Source organism: Atractosteus spatula, chromosome 7, assembly GCF_055471065.1.
Source record: "Atractosteus spatula isolate fAtrSpa1 chromosome 7, fAtrSpa1.hap1, whole genome shotgun sequence".
Classification (NCBI taxonomy): Eukaryota; Metazoa; Chordata; class Actinopteri; order Semionotiformes; family Lepisosteidae; genus Atractosteus; species Atractosteus spatula.
The window spans coordinates 1,068,277-1,091,662 of NC_142712.1; the positions used below are offsets into that span (position 1 = coordinate 1,068,277).

The 23,386-nt window shown below is 50.4% G+C and overlaps 1 protein-coding gene across 4 annotated transcripts in view; it reads left to right on the forward strand.

Moving 5' to 3' along the window:
- atm (ATM serine/threonine kinase) overlaps positions 1–23,385 on the forward strand; it is a 36,242-nt gene extending 12,857 nt beyond the window's left edge. For 2 of the 4 annotated variants that reach the window (XM_088920593.1, XM_088920594.1), the window contains exons 26-63: positions 454–697; positions 778–896; positions 1,129–1,255; positions 1,449–1,648; positions 2,346–2,520; positions 2,695–2,862; positions 3,459–3,591; positions 3,974–4,069; positions 4,155–4,323; positions 4,796–4,937; positions 5,450–5,620; positions 6,008–6,182; positions 6,436–6,541; positions 6,627–6,788; positions 7,029–7,137; positions 7,225–7,313; positions 7,466–7,568; positions 7,985–8,133; positions 8,295–8,399; positions 8,517–8,636; positions 9,005–9,239; positions 9,572–9,730; positions 10,205–10,324; positions 10,484–10,701; positions 12,818–13,025; positions 13,615–13,740; positions 15,202–15,360; positions 15,479–15,617; positions 15,721–15,800; positions 16,037–16,177; positions 17,454–17,570; positions 18,081–18,230; positions 18,775–18,940; positions 19,264–19,350; positions 19,870–19,984; positions 20,533–20,596; positions 20,880–21,028; positions 21,765–23,385. In XM_088920593.1, coding sequence (XP_088776719.1) covers positions 454–697; positions 778–896; positions 1,129–1,255; positions 1,449–1,648; positions 2,346–2,520; positions 2,695–2,862; positions 3,459–3,591; positions 3,974–4,069; positions 4,155–4,323; positions 4,796–4,937; positions 5,450–5,620; positions 6,008–6,182; positions 6,436–6,541; positions 6,627–6,788; positions 7,029–7,137; positions 7,225–7,313; positions 7,466–7,568; positions 7,985–8,133; positions 8,295–8,399; positions 8,517–8,636; positions 9,005–9,239; positions 9,572–9,730; positions 10,205–10,324; positions 10,484–10,701; positions 12,818–13,025; positions 13,615–13,740; positions 15,202–15,360; positions 15,479–15,617; positions 15,721–15,800; positions 16,037–16,177; positions 17,454–17,570; positions 18,081–18,230; positions 18,775–18,940; positions 19,264–19,350; positions 19,870–19,984; positions 20,533–20,596; positions 20,880–21,028; positions 21,765–21,945 — 5,476 coding nt within the window. In that variant the 3' untranslated portion in view covers positions 21,946–23,385. Of the gene's footprint in view, positions 1–453; positions 698–777; positions 897–1,128; positions 1,256–1,448; positions 1,649–2,345; positions 2,521–2,694; positions 2,863–3,458; positions 3,592–3,973; positions 4,070–4,154; positions 4,324–4,795; positions 4,938–5,449; positions 5,621–6,007; positions 6,183–6,435; positions 6,542–6,626; positions 6,789–7,028; positions 7,138–7,224; positions 7,314–7,465; positions 7,569–7,984; positions 8,134–8,294; positions 8,400–8,516; positions 8,637–9,004; positions 9,240–9,571; positions 9,731–10,204; positions 10,325–10,483; positions 10,702–12,817; positions 13,026–13,614; positions 13,741–15,201; positions 15,361–15,478; positions 15,618–15,720; positions 15,801–15,947; positions 16,000–16,036; positions 16,178–17,453; positions 17,571–18,080; positions 18,231–18,774; positions 18,941–19,263; positions 19,351–19,869; positions 19,985–20,532; positions 20,597–20,879; positions 21,029–21,764 lie in introns of those variants that run through there. The other 2 variants (XM_088920595.1, XM_088920596.1) reach the window with 2 other exon arrangements.
- The last annotated feature ends 1 nt before the right edge of the window (position 23,386 follows it).

Here is a 23,386-nt window from a genome sequence, read left to right on the forward strand (position 1 = left end):
ATGTCTGCTTGCTCTGTGGTGCGTGTTGAGACCCGTATTGCAATGATGCGCCGATCACCAGACAGCTCCCGGGCTCTCTTGAGTCTCATGAGTCAGAGTCTTTGAAACGGGACTGGAAGAAGCATTGTGAACCCTTGCAGGGTCACATGGGAAACCCTGCTTGAAGTCGCTGTTGTGTTCTGGACATGGACCTGCAGTAAAATCTGACACAGAGTTAGAACAGGGCACCTGCCATCACTAGCTGTTGAGTATTGTCATTTCCCTTACAGCACTCTTAGTTACCCTGGCTAGATCAGCACTCACAGTTCCAGCTCTTCCATATGAGGAATACATGAAGAATCAATTTCTGTAGAATATGAACCTGATTTTGTAAAGTTTTATTTTTTAAACTTGTGCACATAGAAAATCTACAAATGAATTGTCGTTATTAACCCCTGCATTGCTGCAATTCAGCTCATGCTATCACGTCCTCGTCCCACACCTGGTCTTCCTGGATGAGTTTGACCAGGTGAAGGCCATCGGAAGGCAGATCGAGAAGGACTGGAAGGAGCTGCTGGCCGACTGCTTCCCCAAGATCATGGTGAACATCCTGCCCTTCTTCGCGCTGCCGGGGCAGGGCGCTCACACGGCACAGCAGAGGGAGAAGGCCTCCAGGGTGTACGAGCTGCTGAAGGGCAGCGACTGCCTGGGAAAGCAGGTGGGGCCGGGGGCAGGTCATATGACGTGCACTTCCTGTTCCGCGCTGCTGCTGCACATGACCCTGTCTGTGTCCTGCAGAGAATTGACAGCTTGATCCACAGCAACCTGTCGGAGATCGTGGTGGAGCTGCTGATGACGCTGTATGAGAACGGCAGCGAAGAGGCCGGAGAGAGGGGAGAGCTGAGCAGGTTTATTGGGTAAATACAAGCTTCTCATTGCAGATGTTAATTAGGACAGTGTTGTTGGAGTCTTTCCTTTAATGGAGACGTGTGTTTTTCTAGGTTCTTCAAGTACAGTGTAATATAAACATAAGAGATCATATGGAAAACAGGCCTAGGGAATGAAAGGTGTTTGATGAATGGCAGTATTTTGTTCAGATGCTTTGCAGAAGCTTCTCGTGTTTGTGTTTAATCTTTGTGTTTTGTTAAGGGAACTGGATCCTGCTCCTAACCCCCCCTACTTCAGTTCATATGTGATAAAAGCCACGCTGGACTACCTCAGCAGGTGCCACAGCAGCACCCACAAGACTCTGGTGACAATACTGTCCAAGAATCCCGTGAGTTTCTCCCCCAGTGCTGGTTGTGAAATATTACTCTCTGAGTTTTCGTGTCATACTGTTGAGTGTCTCACAGTGTCAAACTGGAACTGTAATTATGAGAATGACCTAGGGTAAATAAAGTTAGTCATTTTGTTTTAGATTCAGTCAGGTGTTATTGGCAGTGGGCACACTCCCTGCTCTTTTTTTGCAGATTTCGATCCAGAAGATCCTCCTGGCTATTTGCAAGAAGGCGTCAGACACGAGCAACGCCTACGAGAAACACCGGATCCTGCTGATGTACTGGCTGTTCGTGAAGATGCTGCTGCAGGAAGTGAAGGACGGGCTGGGTGGCGCCTGGGCCTTCGTGCTGAGAGACGTCATCTACACGCTTATCCACTTCCTCGGCCGCAGGTCAGGGGTCAGGGGTCAGGACCTGCCTGGCTGCAGCGGGCACGTGGGCAGAGAAGAGCAGGCGGTGGGGTCATTCCGCATGAAACCAGCCGCCTGTCGACTTCACTCCTTCAGATCCTAACAGAAATTTCCACAAGAATTCGCTCTTGGGGGAAATGGTTGGACTGCGAAGGGTCTAAGCTACATCACGTAAGAATGAAAAAATAGGTCAAAAGGTGTCCTAATTTTCAGAACTGATTTTTAACACTGATTATGTAAATGTGTTTGGCAACCCTGTTAATCAGCTCCTGTGCGTATCTGTGGTGAGGACGGGGATGTCTGTGTCCTGGATGGTTGGCCATGCAGGTCCAGCAGTCAGTCTGACTATTTCTCCAGGGGCAAGTAGTTCTGGAATCTTTTTGTTAAAAGCGGTTGGTCAAGGCCGGGTGGTTTTTTATTGATTTCATGTGGAATGGGCCCTTTACAGCAGCCACAGTGTGCTAATAGTGCGACACGCTGTAGGATGGCCACTCTGTATGGGCAAACCTATACCTCTTCCAAAAGATAGTTAATTAAAAAAATACATTGTGCTTGTCAAGAACGTTCTCAAACCAAACAAGCACTGTGATATTATCACACTAACCCTTTAGTTTCCCCTCGGGGTTTGCAAATGGACAATGCCCTGTGTGTCTCTCTGCATGTCCTCGCCTGGACACAGGCCTGCCCAGCTGGACGAGGTGACGACCCGCAGCTTCTCTCTGTGCTGTGACCTGCTGGGTGCCGTGTGCCAGACGGCGGTGCAGTTCTGCGGCGATGCTCTGGAGAGCCACCTGCAGGTCATCGTGGGGACTCTCACCACGCTGGTCGCCAGCCAGCCCACAGTCAGCCAGCAGGTGAGGAGCTGAGGGAGGGGGCTGTCGCCGCGGTCTTCTCTTTGTGCCAATCTGAGGTGTTCAGGTTGTCGCCCCAAACATCTCCTCGGAATTCCAGTCGATGCTCTGGCACAGCACTGTAATTTGTTAACCGGTGGTCGTGCTTCTCATTCTGCGCCTGCATCTTCGATCCAGCAGGTTCTGAATCTGCTGGAGTTCCTCGTGGTGACAAATCAGGACAACGAGCACCTGCGGAGAGCGATCCCACTGCTGGAGCCCTTTCCAGACAGGCCTGCCTTCCGAGAGCTGAGGGCGGTGCAGCAGCAGCTCAAGTACAGCCGGGGAGCCTTCACCCTGAGAGAGGTGCCGCAGGAGCTGCAGTGCAGTGTTCTCTCCCCTCCTATTGTATCATTAGGCAGAAGCAGATCAATGTGCTTTTAATGTGCTTTCAATTTAATTCCACAGTGCGTTTTAATATGACAGTTCGGTATGGAAACCTGGGGTTGGAAAAGCAAAACCAAACTGTCCAGGATTGTGAAAATGGCAGGAAAAATAATTGGGGGAACAGCAGCACCAGCTTAGCGACTTATACCATGATACAGTTATCAGATTAGCAAGGAACATCACAACTGATTCCACACACCCACTCCATTCTCAATTCACAGTACTCCCATCAGGGAGACGGTATAGGGTACCAAACTCACATAAAAACATGTATAAGAAGTCCTTTGTCCCCTCTGCAATAAAACTGCTCACTGAATGTGTGTAAATGTATTTCCCCCACCACCTATTTATTTACGTATCCCATACTGCTGTTGCGATTTCATGTAGTTCGTGTGACTTTATGTGATTGTCATGTTCTGCTTGTGTGTTTTGTACATTTATGGACAGTATCGACCTGTCTTGTGCTCTGTGCGATGTGTGCTTCTGTTTGACTGTGCTGCCTGTGCCTCTTGCAGGAGATAGATCATTTTCTCTCGGTGTCGCCGTGTGACTCTCTTCCTCTGACGAGGCTCGAGGGGCTGAAGGACTTGACGAGGCAGTTTCAGAGGCGTAAAGAGCAGCTGGCAGCACTCCTGAAGGAGTGCCAAGGTAATGCACTGTAAATCTGGGGTCCCGGGCAGCCCCAATCCGGCTAGTCGTATGGGCAGCGTGTTTTTAAAGATTGGCAACACCTACTGATAATTCAGGCAAATTATCTGCACGGTTAAGAGATCTCTGGTCCTTGGGGGCTGAACTATTCTTAGATGTTGCTAATAAATGATCTCTAAATTGTTTAATTTAAGAAATCACCTCTTCTTGGTTAGAAAAGAATTGTTCCTTGTCATTAGGAATTGGTGATTTAATGGCGACTGACGGAACCTGCTGGATGAAGGCTCTCCAGGACCAGGGTTGGGACCTCTGATCTGGAGGGACAGGGACTCAGCAGTGCATGATTCTCAAACTCAGCGTCATCCCTCTTTCTGTGTTCCAGACAACCCGGCGAACAGCGTTTTGGCGAAGCTGGTCATGAGCCTGCTTCAGCTGTGCAAGCTGGCCATGAGCCATTCCGGAGGGAACCATGTTTTAGGTAGGAGCAGCCTCTGACTTCTTCCAGAAGACGGACAGGGTCTTGCTCTGCAGCTCACAAGCCTGTTGGTGTTCCTTCTGCACAGAGGCTGCCGGAGCCTGCCTGGGAGAGCTGGGCCCTGTGAACTTCTCCACCATCTCCCTGCTCCACAAGGACACGCTCCGCAGCCGAGCCCAGGAGCTCTTCCCAGACAAAGAGCTCCAGTGGATCTTCATCATTTTCAACACTGCCAACAGCGCACTGACTGACCAAAGGTGATGTTCTGCTCTAAGACAATGACCGCTTTTAGCTGCACGTTTGTGGAGGCTGTTGTTTTCCTGTTAGTTATTGCCTGTGGCGTTGAAACCAAAAATTTTATTTACGATTGCTCTGAATCTGGGACATCCACTCCATAAGCTGCACTTGGACAGAGAACACGCATGTTCAACACCGCTGCCAAATTTATTTTTATGTTTCTTAGGAAATTGATGATATTCTGATCATGCAGATCTTTGTAGGGACCAGAAAGTGATAGTAGCTTGCTCCGCTCCAATATATGAAATTAGTATAATATTACAGATAATCCGTATATTAGAACTGTGTGTTCATGTTGTTGTACTGAAAGGCTCTTGATGGTGTTAAAAAGAGAAGGCACGTTAGTGTGGAAAGCCTTGTACAAGAGTCTGTTTTGCTGTTGTTGGGATGAAAACATGAGGGAGGGAGTTCTGACAGCGCCCGTCTGCGCAGGATCGAGGTGCGGTCTGCGGCCGCCTTGTGCCTGAAGAACATGTTAGCCACTCAGTCCGGGGCCCGGTTCTGGGAGGAGCACCGAAACAGCAACGACCCCCTGCTTGTCTACCTCCATCCTTTCAGGCCACCGAAAAAGAAGGTAAGCAGTGGCTGCGCTCGGGTCCCAGAGGGACTGGAGAAGGGCTGTGGTGACAAAGCTGCCCTCTTAACACTGGCACTGCCAGGGCTTCGCTCGTACTGCGTCGTCACAGCGCAGTTCAGCGAAGGTTTGAAATGAGTTTAATTTGTTACCGAAAGGCTATTTGCCAGAGAACAGCAAAGAAGACACACAAGCTGTATCCCCCATGGTGCTCCAAATCCAAGCATTTTTTCAGGAATGTTTTATAGTTTATAATAAGAGCTCTGACCACTTTCTGTTACTGCAGTGAAAGAGTGTTTAGAAGCTTTTGCATTCGAACTATAAGAAGTATTTCCACACGTGGCACAGCGACCATTTCTGATATGGTTATTCCCAGCTTTCAGTTATTCCTGGTACAGCATGTGTTTGTGAATTCAGAATGAACGCTGGTCAGGTCCTGCAGCATGCGGGATGCGTGCAGTATTGCTCCGTGTCTAACGGGCCGGGCTGGTGTGGCTCTGTGTCCCGCGCAGTTCCTAGAGGTGGAACGCAGGGCCGGGTCGGGCGAGGAGCTGGACAGCGCCGAGCTGTGGGTCCCGGGGCGCCGTCACCATGACGACTGGCTGAGGACGCTGTGCACGGCGCTGCTGGACAGCGGGGGCGTGAGGAGCGAGGTGCTGCTGCTCACGGGACCCCTGTGTCAGGTGGGGGGTCACTCCTCTCTCGAGCATGCCCCGGGTTACCTTCAAGCACACACATGAAGAAAAACATTGTGCCGCTGAACAAGAATACCTTATACTGACCTTTTCACATTTTAAATCAAAAACAATATATAATTAACGGTCTTGAATAAAAAATGGAGTGATATTTGATTTTAGTTACAAGTCTGGAGCAGACATTAGTGGTTGTTTTAAAGCAGAGCAGGGTGAGACCTTGTTGTATTTCACTCGAACTGTTTCATTCAAACACCCAACTCTATAGTTGGGTCTATAAAAAGTCAAATTCTCAAAGTTAGTCCTAATAGTAAATCAACAGAGGAGTGAAGACACTGCTCACTTGGGACCTTGTGATTGCTGTCTGTGCCGTCCCAGGTGAAGACGGATTTCTGCCAGCTGGTCCTGCCCCTCTTCATCCACGACATCCTGCTGCATGACTCCGACGGCTCCTGGAGGGGCCTGCTGTCCGGACACGTCCAGGCCTTCTTCGCCTCCTTCTCGGCCGCGGCCGTGTCCAGCAGGTCCACCACGCCGGCACCCAGCGACTCCGGTGAGCATCGTGCGGCTGTGGACGAGCCTCCACACAGAACAGAGAGACGAGCAGAATGGCCGCGTCATCTGAACACGTATATTCGGTTTTCAGTTATAGCCATTTACTGGCACATCATTCCAGTGTGCCAGACTCGTTCATTTCCGCAGGTCCGGATTCTCCGGGTATAACCGAAGCCTGTAAATGATGGTCTCTAAATGGTTGTTTGGCGTAGAGGTTCCAACCTAACGGGTTGAATCCGTGTTGCCGACAGAGACGGAGAGCCCAAGCCCAGGGCTCGTGGATAAGCTGTCTTTGCGGACCATGCTCGCCGTCATCGATTACCTGAGGCGGCAGAAGAGGCCTGTCGAGAGAGAGGGGTTCGTGAAGTAGCTGATCGTTCAGATTTCTTTTTCCCGTACGCGTCGGGCATCCTCTCCTAACGAGGTTCGTCTTGCGTGGCAGCGGCCCCTCCTATGGGACTGTGCGTGACTCGAACTTCTGGCTGGAGCTGGACTACGTGATGCTGGCCCAGGCCGCCCAGTGCTGCTCTGCCCCCTTCACCGCCCTGCTGTACGCCGAGATCTACGTGGACAAGATCCAGTCGGACAGGGAGGAGAGCAGCAGGTACAGTGCAGGCAGAAACCGCCTGACAAATGGTTGTGGTTTTTCTCTTTAATCTCGTTAAATGATAACACCACTGAGAAGAGCAAGTGCAGCATTTACACACACCGAACCTGAACTTCAGCTGATCGCTAAATTGTTTTAGTACCTGTGGATTTTTGTCTTCTTGGCTGGTGACCGAGGCGGAGGAACAGCCCTTCCTGTCCGCTGGCTCTTATTCCTGGCGCTCGCCTCTCCTGGCAGGGCTGTGTCGGGGGCTGCTCGGAGAATCCAGTTTGAAGAGCCCAGCCAGAGCTGTACCATCGCCAGCCTGAGTGAGAAGAGCCGGGAGGAATCCGGCGTTAGCCTGCAGGTGAGAGGCAGGGACAGGCGTGGGACTAGCCCAGCTCGGTTCGCACCGCAGACAGCGGGCCAGGGTTTACTGTGGTGCCTCCTGCAGGACCTCCTCACTGACGTGTACAGAAGCATCGGGGAGCCGGACAGTCTGTATGGCTGCGGAGGGGGGAGGATGCTCCATCTTCTCACCAGGTAACCGCCCGCGCTGCAGCACCGTGTGTTCACCTCCCTGCCGCGGGGAGCTCTGTCTAGGTTAGTGTGGGGTGCCAGCTTCATGGGTATGAAAGTAAAATATTTTTTTGTGTGTTCCTTTAGGAAATGTAATAAACAACTGTTATTTACAGGATCAGGACCTATGAACACGAAGCTCTCTGGGGCAAAGCTCTCGCCTCCTACGACCTGCACGCTAACCTGCCCGAGGTGACGCGGCAGGTGGGAATAATCCAGGTAATGGGGTTTGCCTAGCCGCCGCGTGCTTCCCCAGGGACAATTATCCAGTCCTTCCTCAAGGCTTTCAGCCTGTTCCTGCACATCCATCCTGCTAAGCATGGTCATGTCCAGCAGCTGTAACTAACAAACCGTAAGAAAAGAAAAACATAATGAAATAAAAGTAAAGGAACAAGTAGAGGTTTATTCCATGCTGAAAGGAGAAGAAAGGAAACGCAGTGTGCTGGGTGTGCTCGGTTCTCTGGCACCCGTTGTGTCTCCTTTCTTCTCTTTTCAGCACGGAATAAACCTCTACTTGTTCCTTTGCAGCCTACGCATGCTGACGCAGCTGCCTGCATGAAATAAATGTTACTGTTCTTGCGATGGTTAGGAGCCGGTGGGGTGCAGTGTGCGATGTGTGCTGTTGTCTCTCCCAGGCTCTGCAGAACTGCGGTCTGAGCAGCACAATGCTGACGTTCCTGCGCGGGCTTGACAGAGAGAGCATGGAGGCGAGTGCAGAGCTGCAGGAGATGAGCTTCCAGGCAGCCTGGAGGAACACGCAGTGGGACTGTGTGCCTTCGGAGAGGTGGGTGACACACAGCCCGCTGCAGTCGGATTGCATTGCTCTTAGACCAGCTGTAGACAGCGTGCGTTTTGTTTCACAGGTCAGGGGTCTGAAACTTTGCATGTTGAGGATCTGTAGATGACTGCAGAGGAGCCTCTTTTATAAGTGTTTCTCTATTTCAGGAACGATAAGACTGGCCCTGGTTTCCATGAGTCAGTGTACTGCACGCTGCAGGCTTTAAGGGACAAAGAGTTTTCTGCTTTCAGCCAAATCCTGAAAGACGCCAGGTAGAAACTGACTTGAAATTCTGTCCTTGTCCCTGATTTTTATGACTTTGGCTTTTGTGTCTGTAATCCTGTTTCTGTCCTTGTTCCTCACCTGCTGGTGTCCTGGTGTGTTTGCAGGGAGTCCGAGGTGGGAGAGCTGTGCCGGGGCAGTCTGGAGGCAGTGTCCTCTCTCTACCCCGCCCTGTGTAACCTGCAGAGGATCAGTGAGCTGGAGAGCGTGGGGCAGGTGCTCGCCAGGTGATTCGATCAGGTCCAATCATTCAACTAATTAGATATAAAAGTCTGCCAGGAATGAAACTTTGCCAAAGTGAATGGAGTGTACCTCAGTTCCTATGAAAGCAAGTCATAGTTCCTATGAAAGGAAGAGTTGATAAGTGAAATTCCTGCTGGCTGAAGTCATTTCAGGAGAACTACTGTAGCTTCTCGTTTGTTGTGCTCTTTGCTTAAATTATTTATATTTAATAAAATTAGTAATGAAACGATAGTCTGCAAAGTAAATATGTTGTACATCATGCGTCTGTGCCCTTAAGCCGTTGCCTCTGTTTCGAGGTGAGCGATGGCTGCAGGCAGGGGTGCAGTCAGGCTGCGTGTTCTCCTCTCTGCAGCCTTGGGACAGCTCAGGAGCTGGGAGCGGTGTTCAGGAACTGGGAGCGACACTCCCAGCTCCTTGCGGACAGTGACTTCAGCTTCCAGGAGCCCATCATGGCCCTGCGGACAGCTGTACACAAGACCCTGCTGGAGCAGGAGAAGGAGAACGAGCGGAAGGAGATTCTGCACAGTGCCCTCACATCGCAGCTCCTGGAGCTCTCCAAACTGGCCAGGGCTTCTGGGAACACACAGGTACGCTGTTCTGGGCTCCGATCCCTGCTGCTTTCTGAGCCAAGGCCAGAGCGGGAATACTGAATTCACATGGGCAGTGCTGCGTAGAAGGGGCAAGTAAAGAGAACAAAAGACATGCACGCCTTCAGGTGTAAGTTCCTTTGCTTTCTCCGATTCTGAATTAGATTGTGTTGTGCACAGAAGTACAGTAAAAATCCAGCCCATTTCTGTGAAACTCCAAGACCGAAGACGTCAGCGGACAGTGGAGCACGGTGGCAGTGCGGGACAGCAGCCCGTGTTGAATGAAGGGTGTGCTGAGTGCTGACCCCTGTGGGCTGTGTGTGTGTCTGCAGCTGGCAGAGCGCGCCATGGTGCGGATCAAGCAGCACAGCAGCACCAGGGCGGGCATGGCGCTGTGGCAGCTGGAGGAGGCCCAGGTGTTCTGGGCAAAACGGGAGCAGAGCTTGGCTCTGGGCATCCTGAGACAGCTGATCAAGACACTGGGCGATGAGGTGAGCGCAGCACACCTGGCCCTGTCTCACAGGGCATTTCATCAATTTCTACACCTCTGAAATGCAAAAATATCATTTCTGCGTCATTAGAGTCAGACCCTTATTTTATTGTTCACATACAGTGGAAATTGTCCTTTAGCATCGCTGAGACAATAAAAACAGTGTAATATCGAGGACATCAAAGACCCAGTTCAGTTGAAATATCGATACAATGAAAACCAGATTCAAGTGTGACGTACCCATTTATGCTGTCAGTACGGGCTCATACGTCAGAGTTTAAAAGCATAATGGCACTCAGAGCAAATGACTTCTTAAAAATGTTTTTGTAGCCTTTGGTTCTCTAAAACGTTGTCCAGATGGTTAGAAGGCCCTGCTTTTAATCATGTAGTGTAATTTGTAATGTGGGGTAGATTTGTAGATTCCTGTGCCTGGAGCCTCCTGAGCATTTGTGTTGCTGTTCCCTCCCTGCGGCAGGTGGACTTCAACCCCAGCCTGGCACCCATGTACGCGGAGTGTCTGAGGCTGAGTGGAAACTGGCTGGCCGAATCCTGCCTCGAGAGTCCTGGTGTCATCCTGGAGAACTACCTGGAGAGGGTGATGCTTTCTTTCATTTACTGGGAGTCTAGCGGTCTCGTCCCTTGTTTGTCATTGACGCAGTGCCCTGTGACACAGTGACACCGAGTCCTGGCCGTGCCACTGCGTCAGAGCAGCTGCCGTCGTCGTCATCGTGTGGATGCACTGTGTATCTGGCAGGCAGTGGAGGTGATTGAGGACCACATGGGCGGCACCGACGCCCTGCTGCAGAGCGGGAAGATGCAGGCCTTCCTGTCGCTGGCCCGCTTCTCGGACGCACAGTACCAGAGCATCGACAATTACATGAAGTCGTCGGAGTTTGAGAACAAGCAGGCCCTGCTGGAGAAGGCCAAGCAGGAGGTGGACTTGATGAAGGAGCACAAAGTCGCAAACAACAGGTGAGCAGGGCACATGGACTGGCAGTGCTCTGCACTGCATCACTGTGTCGCTGTGTCGCTGTGTCACAGAGCACTGCGTCACTGTGTCACTGCGTCACAGAGCACTGCGTCACAGAGCACTGCGTCACTGTAGCACTGTGTCACTACATCACAGAGCACTGCGTCACTGAAGCACTGGATCACAGCACTGCGTCACTGAAGCACTGCGTCACAGAGCACTGCAGCACTGCGTCACTGTATCAGTGCGTCACTGCATCACAGGGCACTGCGTCACTGTATCACTGTGTCACAGGGCACTGCGTCACTGTATCACTGTGTCACAGGGCACTGTGTCACTGTATCAGTGCGTCACAGAGCACTGCAGCACTGCATCACTGTATCAGTGCGTCACTGCAGCACTGCATCACAGGGCACTGCGTCACTGTGTCACAGGGCACTGCGTCACTGTATCACTGTGTCACAGGGCACTGCGTCACTGGCACTGGTTCATTGGGCTCTACTTCACAAGACTCTACATCAGTGCCCACTGATTCAGTGGGCTCTGCATCACTGGCCACTGCTCAGGAGCCAACAGAGCAAGCTGCCGCACTTCTAGAGGACTGAAGTGCATAAGAAACATGGATTCTCGTGCGGGTTGAGTTTTTCTTTAAGAAATCACTATCATGTTGGTGTTGTGACTAGACTGTTTTGCAAATACAGTTTAAAGAAAGTAATGATATCGTAAAGTTTGCAAACAAGATAAGGCTGTTTGTTTTTTTAGTATGTAATTGATCTTAGGGTTTCAGCTACTGTTTTGTGAAAGAAGTGATAGTATCAGCATTAACAACACAGCAGAATAGAGCCTGTTCCACATTTCCGTAGCCCTTTGTGTGAAGTAACCCTTCCTGTTCTCGGTTTTAAATCCACCTGCACTTCATTTCCACCTGTGTCCTGTGTTCGTGTTTCACTGTTGAATCTGCAGGGCCTTTGGGGATTCTGAATCAGGTCTTCCATGTTGAAAAGATTGAGCTCTTCTAGTCTGTAAGAGTAGGCAAATACATTAAACCTGAGGATGTATTTCATTCAAATTTAAATTTTACTCATTCATCTAAAGATCCTGACTTTGTTTGCCCTTTTTACTGATTGCTCATATTGTCTAGAAGCTGAAACTGATTTGTCAAATTGGACACCTTAGTCTTTTACGTTAGTAGCTTCTGGCAAGCTCAGTCTTTCATGTGTTATCTGTGTAGTTCATGTGTTAGCTACGTGCAAGCGACATTCGGCACTCGTCTGCATTAAATGTCATCTAACCAATGTTTTTCCAGTCTTGAATATTATTTAAGTCTTCTTGAATTTCTGTTGCAGCTTCTTTTGTACTATGCTAGTGCTTCTCTTGTAGTGTTGTCTACAAAAGTGTCTATATTGCAAATCCAGGTCTACTAGTCTCTGGATGTGAGCTGCAGGTTCAGTGCTGGGTGTGCTAGTCTCTGGAGCTGGGCTGCAGCTTCAGAGCTGGGTGTGCTAGTCTCTGGATGTGAGCTGCAGGTTCAGTGCTGGGTGTGCTAGTCTCTGGAGCTGGGCTGCAGCTTCAGAGCCGGGTGTGCTAGTCTCTGGAGCTGGGCTGCAGCTTCAGAGCCGGGTGTGCTAGTCTCTGGAGCTGCGCTGCAGGTTTAGAGCCGGGTGTGCTAGTCTCTGGAGCTGCGCTGCAGGTTCAGAGCCGGGTGTGCTAGTCTCTGGAGCTGCGCTGCAGGTTCAGAGCCGGGTGTGCTAGTCTCTGGAGCTGCGCTGCAGGTTCAGAGCCGGGTGTGCTAGTCTCTGGAGCTGCGCTGCAGGTTCAGAGGCGGGTGTGCTAGTTTCAGGAGCTGAGCTGCAGCTTCAGAGCCGGGTGTGCTAGTCTCTGGAGCTGCGCTGCAGGTTCAGAGCCGGGTGTGCTAGTCTCTGGAGCTGCGCTGCAGGTTCAGAGCCGGGTGTGCTAGTCTCAGGAGCTGAGCTGCAGCTTCAGAGCCGGGTGTGCTAGTCTCTGGAGCTGCGCTGCAGGTTCAGAGCCGGGTGTGCTAGTCTCTGGAGCTGAGCTAGAGCAGGGCGCAGATTCAGAGCCTGAGGAGAAAGTGTGTGACTGCTCTCCTTGTGTGTCAAGGTACACGGTCAAGGTCCAGCGGGAGCTGAAGCTGGACGAGAAGGCCCTGTCCAACCTGCAGGCGGACTGCCGGCGCTTCCTGTGCAAGGCTGTGCAGAACTACGTCAAGTGCCTGGAGCTGGGGGAGGAGCACGACCTGTGGGTGTTCAGGCTGTGCTCCCTGTGGCTGGAGAACTGCGATGTCAAGGAGGTCTGCGACATGATGAAGGTAGGCCCCTCCTTCCCCGGGGAGGAGGAGCAAGAAAAGGCGTTTGTCCTCCTGGGGAAAGCACTCAAAGTTTCTCTTTCCACTTCTGGTTACATATTGTTCATGGGTTGTAAGGCCTGAAGGCAGATGCTGGACGATAGTTGTTTTAATTTCCATGTGCCTGGGGACATTGGCATCAGTGTGCTGACGCAGGAGCGTCGATCTCATGCATGACATGTTTGTCCCTCTGCACCTAGTGCTTGACCGTACAAAATTGTTTTCACAGGAGGGCGAGCAGCTGCAGCACTGCAGAATAGAGATGCGCAGTTTCTGTCTGACTGAGGCAGACTGACCTTTTAGTTTCCACAAGGAAGCAGAACCGCAGGGATTTCTGCAGGCCAGCGACAGGGAGTGTCAGAGTGGGAGGTGGTGTTGCTGTAGAGTAGCTGATTGGCAAGATACACGCAGCAGTGCACGGTGTGTGAGAGAGAAGGCTGCATTGGTAAAGACCGTGTGGAAACACGAGCCTTACCTCTGCTCCATCAGGGATCGTGCTGGTTTGACTGTGCAGCGCTCTTGATTGAAAGAGTGTGCTTCATTTGCACTGCAGGAGGGTGTGAAGAAGATTCCGTCCTACAAGTTCCTGCCCCTGATGTACCAGTTGGCTGCGCGCATGGGAACCAAGACACCAGGGGGCGCTGCAGGGGCTACAGGTTTCCATGATGTCCTCACAGAGGTAACACGGTTGGGCAGTGTGGGCCTGGTGTCTTTTCTTTAATGAAATGTGTCCTAGACCAGCGACTTGTATTGTCTTATAGCTCCTAGCAATAATGTTTTAATAATATATATGTTCAATTCTTCAGCCATTGCTGAAATATCAAGATGCACCTTTCAGGCAATGGTTCTGACCGGGACACTATACTATAAAACGGTGCCGTTCTTCGCATGAGACGTAAGACTGAGGTCCTGACTCTTTGTGGTCATTAAAAATCCCTGGGCGTTTCTCGAAAAGAGTAGGGGTGTTACCCCGGTGACCTGGCCAAATTTCCCATTGGCCTTTACCAGTCATGGCTTCCTAATAATCCCCCTCTCTGAACTGGCTCCATCACTCTGCTCTCCTCCCCACTGAGAGCTGGTGTGTGGAGAGCGTACTGTTGCACTATGGCTGCCGTCACTTCATCCAGGTGGGGCTGCACACTGGTGGTGGTGGAGGGGAGTCCCCATTACCTGCAAAGCACTTTGAGTGGAGTGTCCAGAAAAAAATTATATAAATGTAAGGAATTATTATTATTAAAAAAGGTTATTATGGGCGTGTGTGACACACTGTGGCCGTGTCTGACACCCTGTTACTCCCACTGAGGGCGTGTCAGAAATCCAAGACAAAATGGCCACGAATATAGAAGCTGTATTACATTCTTTTCATCACAACAGCCTGTTCAGGGGCCCCGAGTACATTGATCATTGACAAACACAAGTGTAGCATGCTCCAGGCTATGACTGAAAGCAGCTCTGGTCCCTAACAGGAAACCCCTTCTGTCTGCCCTTATCTCCCGGGTGGAGATTCCACTTCAGGCCCAGCAAGGTGAGCTGTTTTCCCACCCTTCCCCCTTCAGGAAACAAGATCCTTTGTTTGCATTCATCCCCGCTATCTCAATAAAGGATGTAGGGATTAAAATCAGTTGAAGTGGTCTTCTCACTCCTATTCTTCAGGTTTGATAAAACTTAAAATGTCCATGTGGTAACACTTTTGAAAGCTGAAAATTGTATGACAAGGTTGACTCTATCTGAGAGTCTCACAGCACTCAGACACTCACTAGTCTCTTCTTATATGATATTGCTTCTTAAATGTCCTAGGGTCTTGGTTTTGTGATATAAATAGCTAAAAAATTTGGACAGTCATCACTTTATGGCAGTGCTTATTTTGAAGTGTTATTTTTTTTGATTCCTTAATTGCATTAGCTTGCCAAGAGACATTATATTGTCTCGCACTGGGGACACCGAGAGCTCTGTGTGTCGAGGTGCCCAGGGCTGCGTCCTGTTTGCACCGCTGTTTGCACAAGGAGCAATAGGGCAGCGGGGCTGCTTGTGCAGAGCTGATCAGTGTGCTGTCTGTGCAGCCCTGGGGCAGCTCTCTGCTGCCTGCACTCACCAGCTTGCCTCGCCCTCTCTGCCCCTCTCCTGCTCTCGGCCGAGCCAGCTGATCAGCCGGGTCTGCCTGGACCACCCACACCACACCGTCTTCATCATCCTGGCGCTGGTCAACGCCGACAAGGACGAGTCCTTCTCCCAGTCCGAGACGTCAAAAAGCAAGAGGATATCCAAGAGCACCCCCCGACAGACCTCACAGCTGGACAAGGTGGGCTCCACCTGGTTATGAAACTGACACTGTTATTTAAACATAGAATTCAGGAATTTGCAGTGAAGTATATTGTGGCTGAATGAGGTTTTCACACCCTTCAATTTTAATGTGGCAGGAACGGTCCGCAGTCGCGCTGAAGGTCATCGATGTTGTAAGGAAACGGAGAGCGCGGATGATCAAAGGGATTGAGACACTGTGTGACGCCTACATTTCTTTAGCCTACATGGACGCCTCTCGGTACAAAAATGAGAAGAGTAAGTTATCACCAGCTGCTGGCTGGCTCTGATCAGAACAGCATACTGTCTTACGCAGTGCCTTCACAAACCGACTCATCATGACTTCCTAACTATACTGCAGGCATTCAGATCCCTGCAGACCAGCCCATTACCCGGATAAAGGACCTGGAAGATGTTGTTATTCCCACAGTGGAGATGAAGGTAAGCCAGTAAGCCAGGCTGGGTTACAGCAGGGCCCCAGCCTGTGAGCACATGCAGACAGTGAGCTGGGGCCGCGCTGCAGGACTCTGCACTCAGGTGGGAGGAGGGCTCTGGCTGTATTCCTGTCCTGTCTGAACGTCTCCACAGAGCACAGACCTCAGCCCGTTCCTCTTCCACTGACCTCAGCCCTGCTCCCTGCCCCGGGCGGCTCTGATGCGGCGCGTTTGTGCCCGCAGGTGGACCCGTCTGGCCGATACGAAGACCTGGTGACCATCCGCTCCTTCCGGCCTCGGTTTCACCTGGCAGGGGGGGTCAATCTCCCCAAGATCGTGGACTGCGAGGGCTCGGACGGGAGAGACCGGCGCCAGCTTGTCAAGGTCATTCCCCCGGAGATCTATCTCAAGTTCTACCGGATATTGCGGTTCTGGACAGTTCTGCGCCAACTCCAATACTTCAGAGCCTAGTGGTTAGAGTAGTGGTTCAGGCTTCAGCTGACGTCTCCTGACTCGGCTAAACCCATGCCAACCCCTGTGCACTCCGCCCTTTGCAACAGATGCAAAGCTCAAGTGTTTCAAGTGATTCTCCAGCAGAGGTGTTGGGTGCTGCAGCTCTGTGCATCACTCCGGGCACCTGCAGCGCTGAGTGACGGGAGCCCGCACAGCCCACGGCGCGGGGATGCTGGGATTCGGTTCTCCGCCTGTGGAGGGAGTGACCGAGTCTGTAAATGTTCTGCTATTTTGCTGTTCTCTGCTTCGGCAGCACTGATTCATCAGTCAAACCACTGACACCCCTTTGTTATTGGAATTTGAATTGACGAGGAGGAGGAGAAGCTGAGTGGTGTGTTCAGCTTGTTCATCCCGTCGGAGCTGGGCTGATTCTGGTGTTAATTATTAACAGAGTGTTTTGCAAATGTGCCGAAAGCCTTCAGTTGTTAAATCTACCTCACAAAGGAGTTCCTCAGAAGTCAAGAGCATGAGTCAGGCATCAGTTCATTAGCTCTTTTTTTACAGCTTTTCTGGTTCTATACTGGTCTTGAGTTTGCTTATTTTCCTTTCTCTTTTACTTCCTTAAAAATGTCCAGCTTCAGGAAAGAAAAATACTTTTACTGTATTGTTCACCATATTTATAGGTGCTTTGGTAACCCTGATTCAGCAGGTTTCAGGACTTAGGACCTGTCTTTTTAAGGATGTTTATGTATAAAAAGTCTAGTTTAAATATGACCATAATAATTATTTCTTAATAGTACGGCTTAGTAGTAACTTTCTAAATTACATAAAAATCTTTCTGTGGTAGGTCTGTAAGAAAGCTATTGCTACATGAGCTTCAAACTGGGTTTTTCTAACATGAAAAGAGCTCAGTGAAGTTGTAGATTTTGACAAATATCTTTCAGGGTGCTGATTTCAGTTACGGTAGCTTTTATTTGTTCATTTTAGCATTAATGGTATAATCCTCTCCCTAGTGACAGACTCAGCTGTCATGACGTTAAAGAACCGTGAGAGGCTGTCTGGAATTCTGGTCATGTCACATCTCCTGGAGGCTGTGGCATTTTGTAAAGACTGGCCCCTGTGCCTGTGCTGCAGTGGTGCAGTGTGTCTGTGCTGCAGAACGTTCGAAACCCCCGCTCACAGCTGGCCTTCATCTCTCCCCGGCCAGGGCCAGGACGATCTGCGCCAGGACGCTGTCATGCAGCAGGTGTTCCACATGTGCAACGTGCTTCTGCAGCGCAACTCAGAGACACGCAAGAGGAAGCTAACAGTCCGTCGGTACAAGGTACAGACCTCCTGCCCTGATCGCTGGATCCACGCTTGTGTTTTAAAAAGATTTAGCAACATGAGTCATGACGCTGTACCACCTCTTCGAGTGTAAAACTCCTAGCTGAATTTTCCTGATAAGGGTGGGGCAGCAGGGTTCTTTGGTACAGTGCTGTTGCATCGAGTCACATGTTCTATTCGTATTCATGACACACATCTGACGAGCTGTTTGTGGTGCTGCAGAGCACATCTAGATTCGATTGCGTCACTCATCTCTTGGGACACTTTTATTTCTCTGTTTTTCACATCCATATTGTTAAGTGATGCCAGTTACTTCCTCAGTCTCGCTGACTCAAGTCTGAGAGCAAGTGTGATGATGCCTCCCACGTTCGCTGCAGAGGATGGGTCAGTGTTTACCATCGGTGTAATGAGCTCGGGTCGGCCCTGTCTGCGGCGCGGCCTGCTCGGGGAAGAGGGCTGCGCTCCGGAGGGATCCCCACACTTCTCTCAGTGGTGTTCCTCTCCCCAGGTGGTGCCGTTCTCCCAGCGCAGCGGGGTCCTGGAGTGGTGCTCGGGCACCATGCCGCTCGGAGATTTCCTGGTCGACGCCTCGAAGGGCGCCCATAAGAGGTTCAGACCCAATGACTGGAGCAGCATGGCCTGCCGGAGAAAGATGAATGTAGGTTTCAGGAGGATTCCCGGGGACGAGTGCTCTGCTCGGGGAGGCTGAGCGAGTCTCTCATTTCCATAGCACCAGCAGTGTCGGCCGAGCCAAATGCTGGCACGAGTGATCGAGCCTCCGAGCTGCTTCCTGAAGGCAACGAGGAGAAAAGATCAGAGCGTTTCTTTAATGTTTCCCATAGTGAGTCTTGTGTGTAGAGCAAAAAGTGTTCAATTTAGATCCAGGGACGTTATACTCCAGCACTGCAATACACAAGTAAGACTCGTCATTTAGAATCTTGTTTTCAGTTTTGGTTGTTTTATCCCAGATAGAATATTGCACCCATATACAGACAGGTTAAAGAAACTAAACCTCTTCAGGCTAGAAACGAACTGGATTCCAGAATGTGAAATCCTAAGGGGTCCAGACAGGTTCAACCCAGCACTTTCAGCACCAGTCACAGCTGTCCCAGTGGGAAACCGAACTGGGATCAGACTGGCATGGAGCTTGGAGAAGCCCCATGTCTGTGCTGAGCTGTGGCTCTGTGACTCGTCCCCTGCAGGAGGCGCAGAAGTTTGGGTTCGACGGCAGGCTGCGGGTCTTCCTGGAGGTGTGCCAGAACTTCCGCCCAGTGTTCCGGTACTTCTGCATGGAGCGGTTCCTGGACCCGGCGGTGTGGCTGGAGAGGCGGCTGGCGTACACCCACAGCGTGGCCACGTCCTCCATCGGTGAGCCGCTCTCTCCGCCCGCCTGCTCTCCAGGACTGGGGGGCTCACCTCCGCTGTTCCCCTGCGTGTCAGGCCATGTCTGCAGAGCTGCATGAGATCACAGCAATGTGCTTCCATTCATGGAGCGTCTCTTTTCCATTTAGTGTCATACCGATGGCTTTCTCACCAGCCCCCAATTCATGGTTTTGTTTATTTTATTTCCATTAGTATAGGAAGCTCTCACTGCTGTCTTCCCTGATCTTGTCGTTTACTCTTCTGTTGCGTGCGTAACACCGTCTGTGTTCTCGATTCCTGAGAAGAGCTACTGTATGCTCTCTTCGCAGTGGGCTACATTGTTGGGCTGGGGGACAGGCACATCCAAAACATTTTGATTGACGAACAGACAGCAGAGCTGGTGCACATCGATTTAGGTGGGTGAAACCGTTTTTAATCTGCTGCTGTGGTTTTGTAGTTCAGTTGTGTCTTGGACTTTAATGTTCTCAGGTAGAAAGTAGAACAGATGCAGTGTCTTATGTGCTTGTTTTTAAGTATATGCAGAAATAGTCATCACCATTGCAGGAACTATTCTTGACTTTGTTTCATCACGCTGCAAATCTTAGACATATGGTGTGATCTCCTGGACTTCCTGTGAGGAAAGACGCTCAGTAAAGCACTACTTGTAAGCCTTGTGGTCAGATAAACTTCTTCTGTTCAACCATCTTTGAAAATCCACAACAAAGAGGGTTTCATACTGTTGTGTGTGCAGGAGAACTGCTACGCTACTTTTATATTTCAGGGTTAAACAGAATCCGCATTGATGAGTGCATTTCAAACCACAATAAAAGTAAAATGTACACCGTAACTTGTAAAACCTCCAATTCACATCATAAATTGGACAAAATTTCCAGATATGCTTCTTCTCTCTGCTTGCTCCCTGCATCTCTCCTCAGGCGTAGCGTTTGAGCAGGGGAAGATTCTGCCCACGCCGGAGACCGTACCCTTCCGGCTGACCCGGGACATAGTGGACGGGATGGGGATCACTGGAGTGGAGGGGGTCTTCAGGAGGTGGGAGCGTGTTCTCTCTGTTAACCTCTAATCTTCTGTCCTTCGGATGAGACACAAAACCGAGGCCCCGACTCTCTGTGGTCGGTAGAAATTCCAGCACACTTCTGAAAAAGACTAGGGGTCTTGTCCCAGTGTCCTGGCCTTTTCAGTCAGGGCCTCCTAATAATCCCTATCTCTGAACTGGCTTCATTACTCTGCTCTCCTCCCCACTGAGAGCTGGTGTGTGGGGAGTGCACTGGAGCACTATGGCTGCTTTCACATCATCCAGCTGGGGCTATACTGGTGGTGGTGGAGGGGAGTCCCCTTTACCTGTAAAGCGCTTTGAGTGGAGTGTCCAGAAAAGCACTATATAAGTGTAAGGATTCTTCTTCTTAATCTTATTAGCACACCTGTGTGGGGAGTCTCTCTGGCACTGAGGAAGCACTGATAACCTCACCATGACAACATTGTTTTAAAATGTTGTCTCAGGTGCTTTGCTATTCATAGGCTTAGACTCAGAGGCCATTTTAGTGTAAAGGCTGATTGTTTACTTTTTCCTTCGCCTTTAGGTGCTGTGAAAAGACAATGGAGGTTATGAGGAGCTCTCAAGAAGCTTTACTCACAATAGTTGAGGTATGTTTCTCTGTGAAGAATACACGTCAACTCACTGCATGGAGTCCAAGGTGTTGAGTTCTTTTTATTGTAGCTTTCACATCAAAACCTTGTCTCTTCCCTTTCGTCTGTGGATCTTGTGCGTGTGGGCACCTCGCTCTTCAGTGCCTGGTGTCGGAGGGGGTTGATCATTGCTGAGTGCTTTCCAAAGCAATGTGCCAGTTAGTGCTGAGGTCTCTGCCCGCAGGTGCTGCTCAAGGCCGCTGTCTTCTCCCTGCGGTTAACCGCTGGTGTCTGTGTGCAGGTGCTGTTGTATGACCCTCTGTTTGACTGGACCATGAGCCCTCTGAAGGCCTTCTACCTGCAGCAGCAGCTGGAGGAGCAGACCGAGCTGAACGCCACCCTCAACTCCACGCTGGGAGGGGAGGAGCTGGAGTCTCACCGCAAGTCCAGGTACAGGCCACAGTGGGGCAGAACTCCCCAACTCCAGCCCTCGAGGTCTCGTTCAATCTCCAGCTTCAACAGAGCAAGGAAAGGCTTCAGCTTGTCCAGTCAAGCAAGTAATGAGCTGTACTATGTAATTCAGGAGGAAGAAAAACCAGACACCTTCTAGCCCTGTGGGACTGGAGTTGTGCGCTCTGCTCCACGCAGTGCCACCACATCAAGCACTGCAAAGAAAGTCCTGTAGCTCCCATCCTGTGCCCCTGGGGATCCCTGAGGCGCCTAGCCGGGGTCACAAATGGGTCTTGCAGTGGACAGCTGAAAGCCAATGTTTCTGCACCTTGAAATAATTTGCACTACCATTTTATTTTATAGTCAGAGAATAAAAGGAGTAGGTCACAGCTCTGTTTTTGTTTTCAATTTACAGCTTTCCTCGGGAAGAAAGCAAGTCTTTCTTTTAAACACCAGCCAGTTTGTGGAATAATAATTAAAAAGTTGAGTGTGATACAATAATTAATGATTATCCTATCCTGTTCCTGGAAGGTTTGTAATTCATTTACATGAGTATGCAGGGCGTTGTTGGGTTTCCAGTCATGTGGTTTTGAAACTCAATTTGTGGGCAGAGTTTCAGTCCAGGGTCAGCTCTGGTGACCAGTTAGAGAGGTAGAAGCTGCCACTGTGACTCCTGTCCAGTCCCCGATATGCTGCAGTGGGTGCTAACTTGAACCCGGGCCTGTCTCCTCTGCAGCGACACGCAGAGCTTCAACAAGGTGGCAGAGCGGGTCCTGCTGCGACTGCAGGAGAAGCTGAAAGGGGTGGAGGAGGGCGCGGTGCTCAGCGTGGACGGCCAGGTCAACCTCCTCATCCAGCAGGCCATGGACCCCAAGAACCTGAGCCGCCTCTTCCCTGGCTGGCAGGCCTGGGTCTGATGGGACCCCCCGCCCGACGCCCCACCCCCAAGAGCAGCTGCACCCCTGACCAACGCCCCCCCCCAGGCATCTCCGCCCACGGCCAGTCACTGCTGCCAACGCCCCACCCCCCGAGAGCATCTCCGCCCCCCCGGCTAGACACTCTGCCTGATCCCCCTCCCCCAGAGAGCAACTCGTCTCCCTGGCTGGACACTGGATCCAGACGCATGCCTACTGCTAATTATCGGATACTGAGCTGGTGGAAAACTTCCTGTAAAAGGTGCAGGACTCTGGTGTGCGAAGACTGGTGTTCCTTCCCTCTGGGGAAGAAGCTTCCTCCTCTCTTTATGGTTGTTATTCTCGAGAAGAGGTGGAAGCTGATCTGGACAGCAGGCTCGCACAGGTTACAGTTGGGTATCTTTTCACTTGCAGGTACAGAATACTAAGTCGGGAACAGCTATGTTTTTGATCAACCTTCACACTGGGACATAATCAGGGAAAAAAGCTAATAATAGGTCCACTTGCAGTTCAGCTCGGTGGTGTTTCTGTGGGCGGCCACTCTCCCATAGGGCTGTGGTGCTGTCCAGCAGTGCCCACTGCAAGGCCAAGGAGACGAGGAAATCCCAGTCCTCACTGGTACGGTGGACAAGTCCGACACAACTTACTGGGCTGTAACACAATGTGGTATTCGTTTTACTGGGTGCCTCCCAGTGTGCCTTTAAAGTTACCTGAAACTGAACTTTAAATGTAATGTGTTCTGCAAAGCACATAATTGTTTCATTTGTTCAAAGTTCAATATCATGTCCTATTTTGCACTAGAAAAATTACTAAAGGGATTCTTTTTCTCCAGCAAATGAGGATCCTTCCTCAACTCAACATGACAAAAAAGGCTAAAAAGCACATCTAAAAACATTAATGTTTCCCGTCATCGTCAGGAGCTGGAATTACTAAGAATGACAACGTTTCCACTCAGATGAGCTAATGGCCAACAAGATGTATGTGTATTTACTATATCGTGCAGTTAGTTCAGTCTTCTCTTCTCGTGTGTTCAAAAACATATCTCTGGTAGTCTGTAACCTGCTGAAATTTAACTCCCATATATCACCTGAGTCATTAGCTGAATTACTGTCGCAGCAAGAGTAAGTTATTAACAAAGGTTACCTCACAGGAATTTTTACTGGAGGCCGATCTGTGACTTGCTTGCGCATTTACTTGTTCCGGGATAAACCTTATCCCTATTTTTAGCAGGATATCACAATAGGGATTTTGATAGCAGATAAAATACGGAATTGTTTCGTAATTCAATTTAAAGTTGAAACAAGATGTGCTTTGCAAAAAAACTCGACTGTGAAAGAATGTTTTCACATTTTTACGGATTGTTTTAATGATATTTTTGCACTGCAATTAGATCACATTACTGTACATTCCTGCTTTAAAGTATACACATTAAATGAATGCCTGT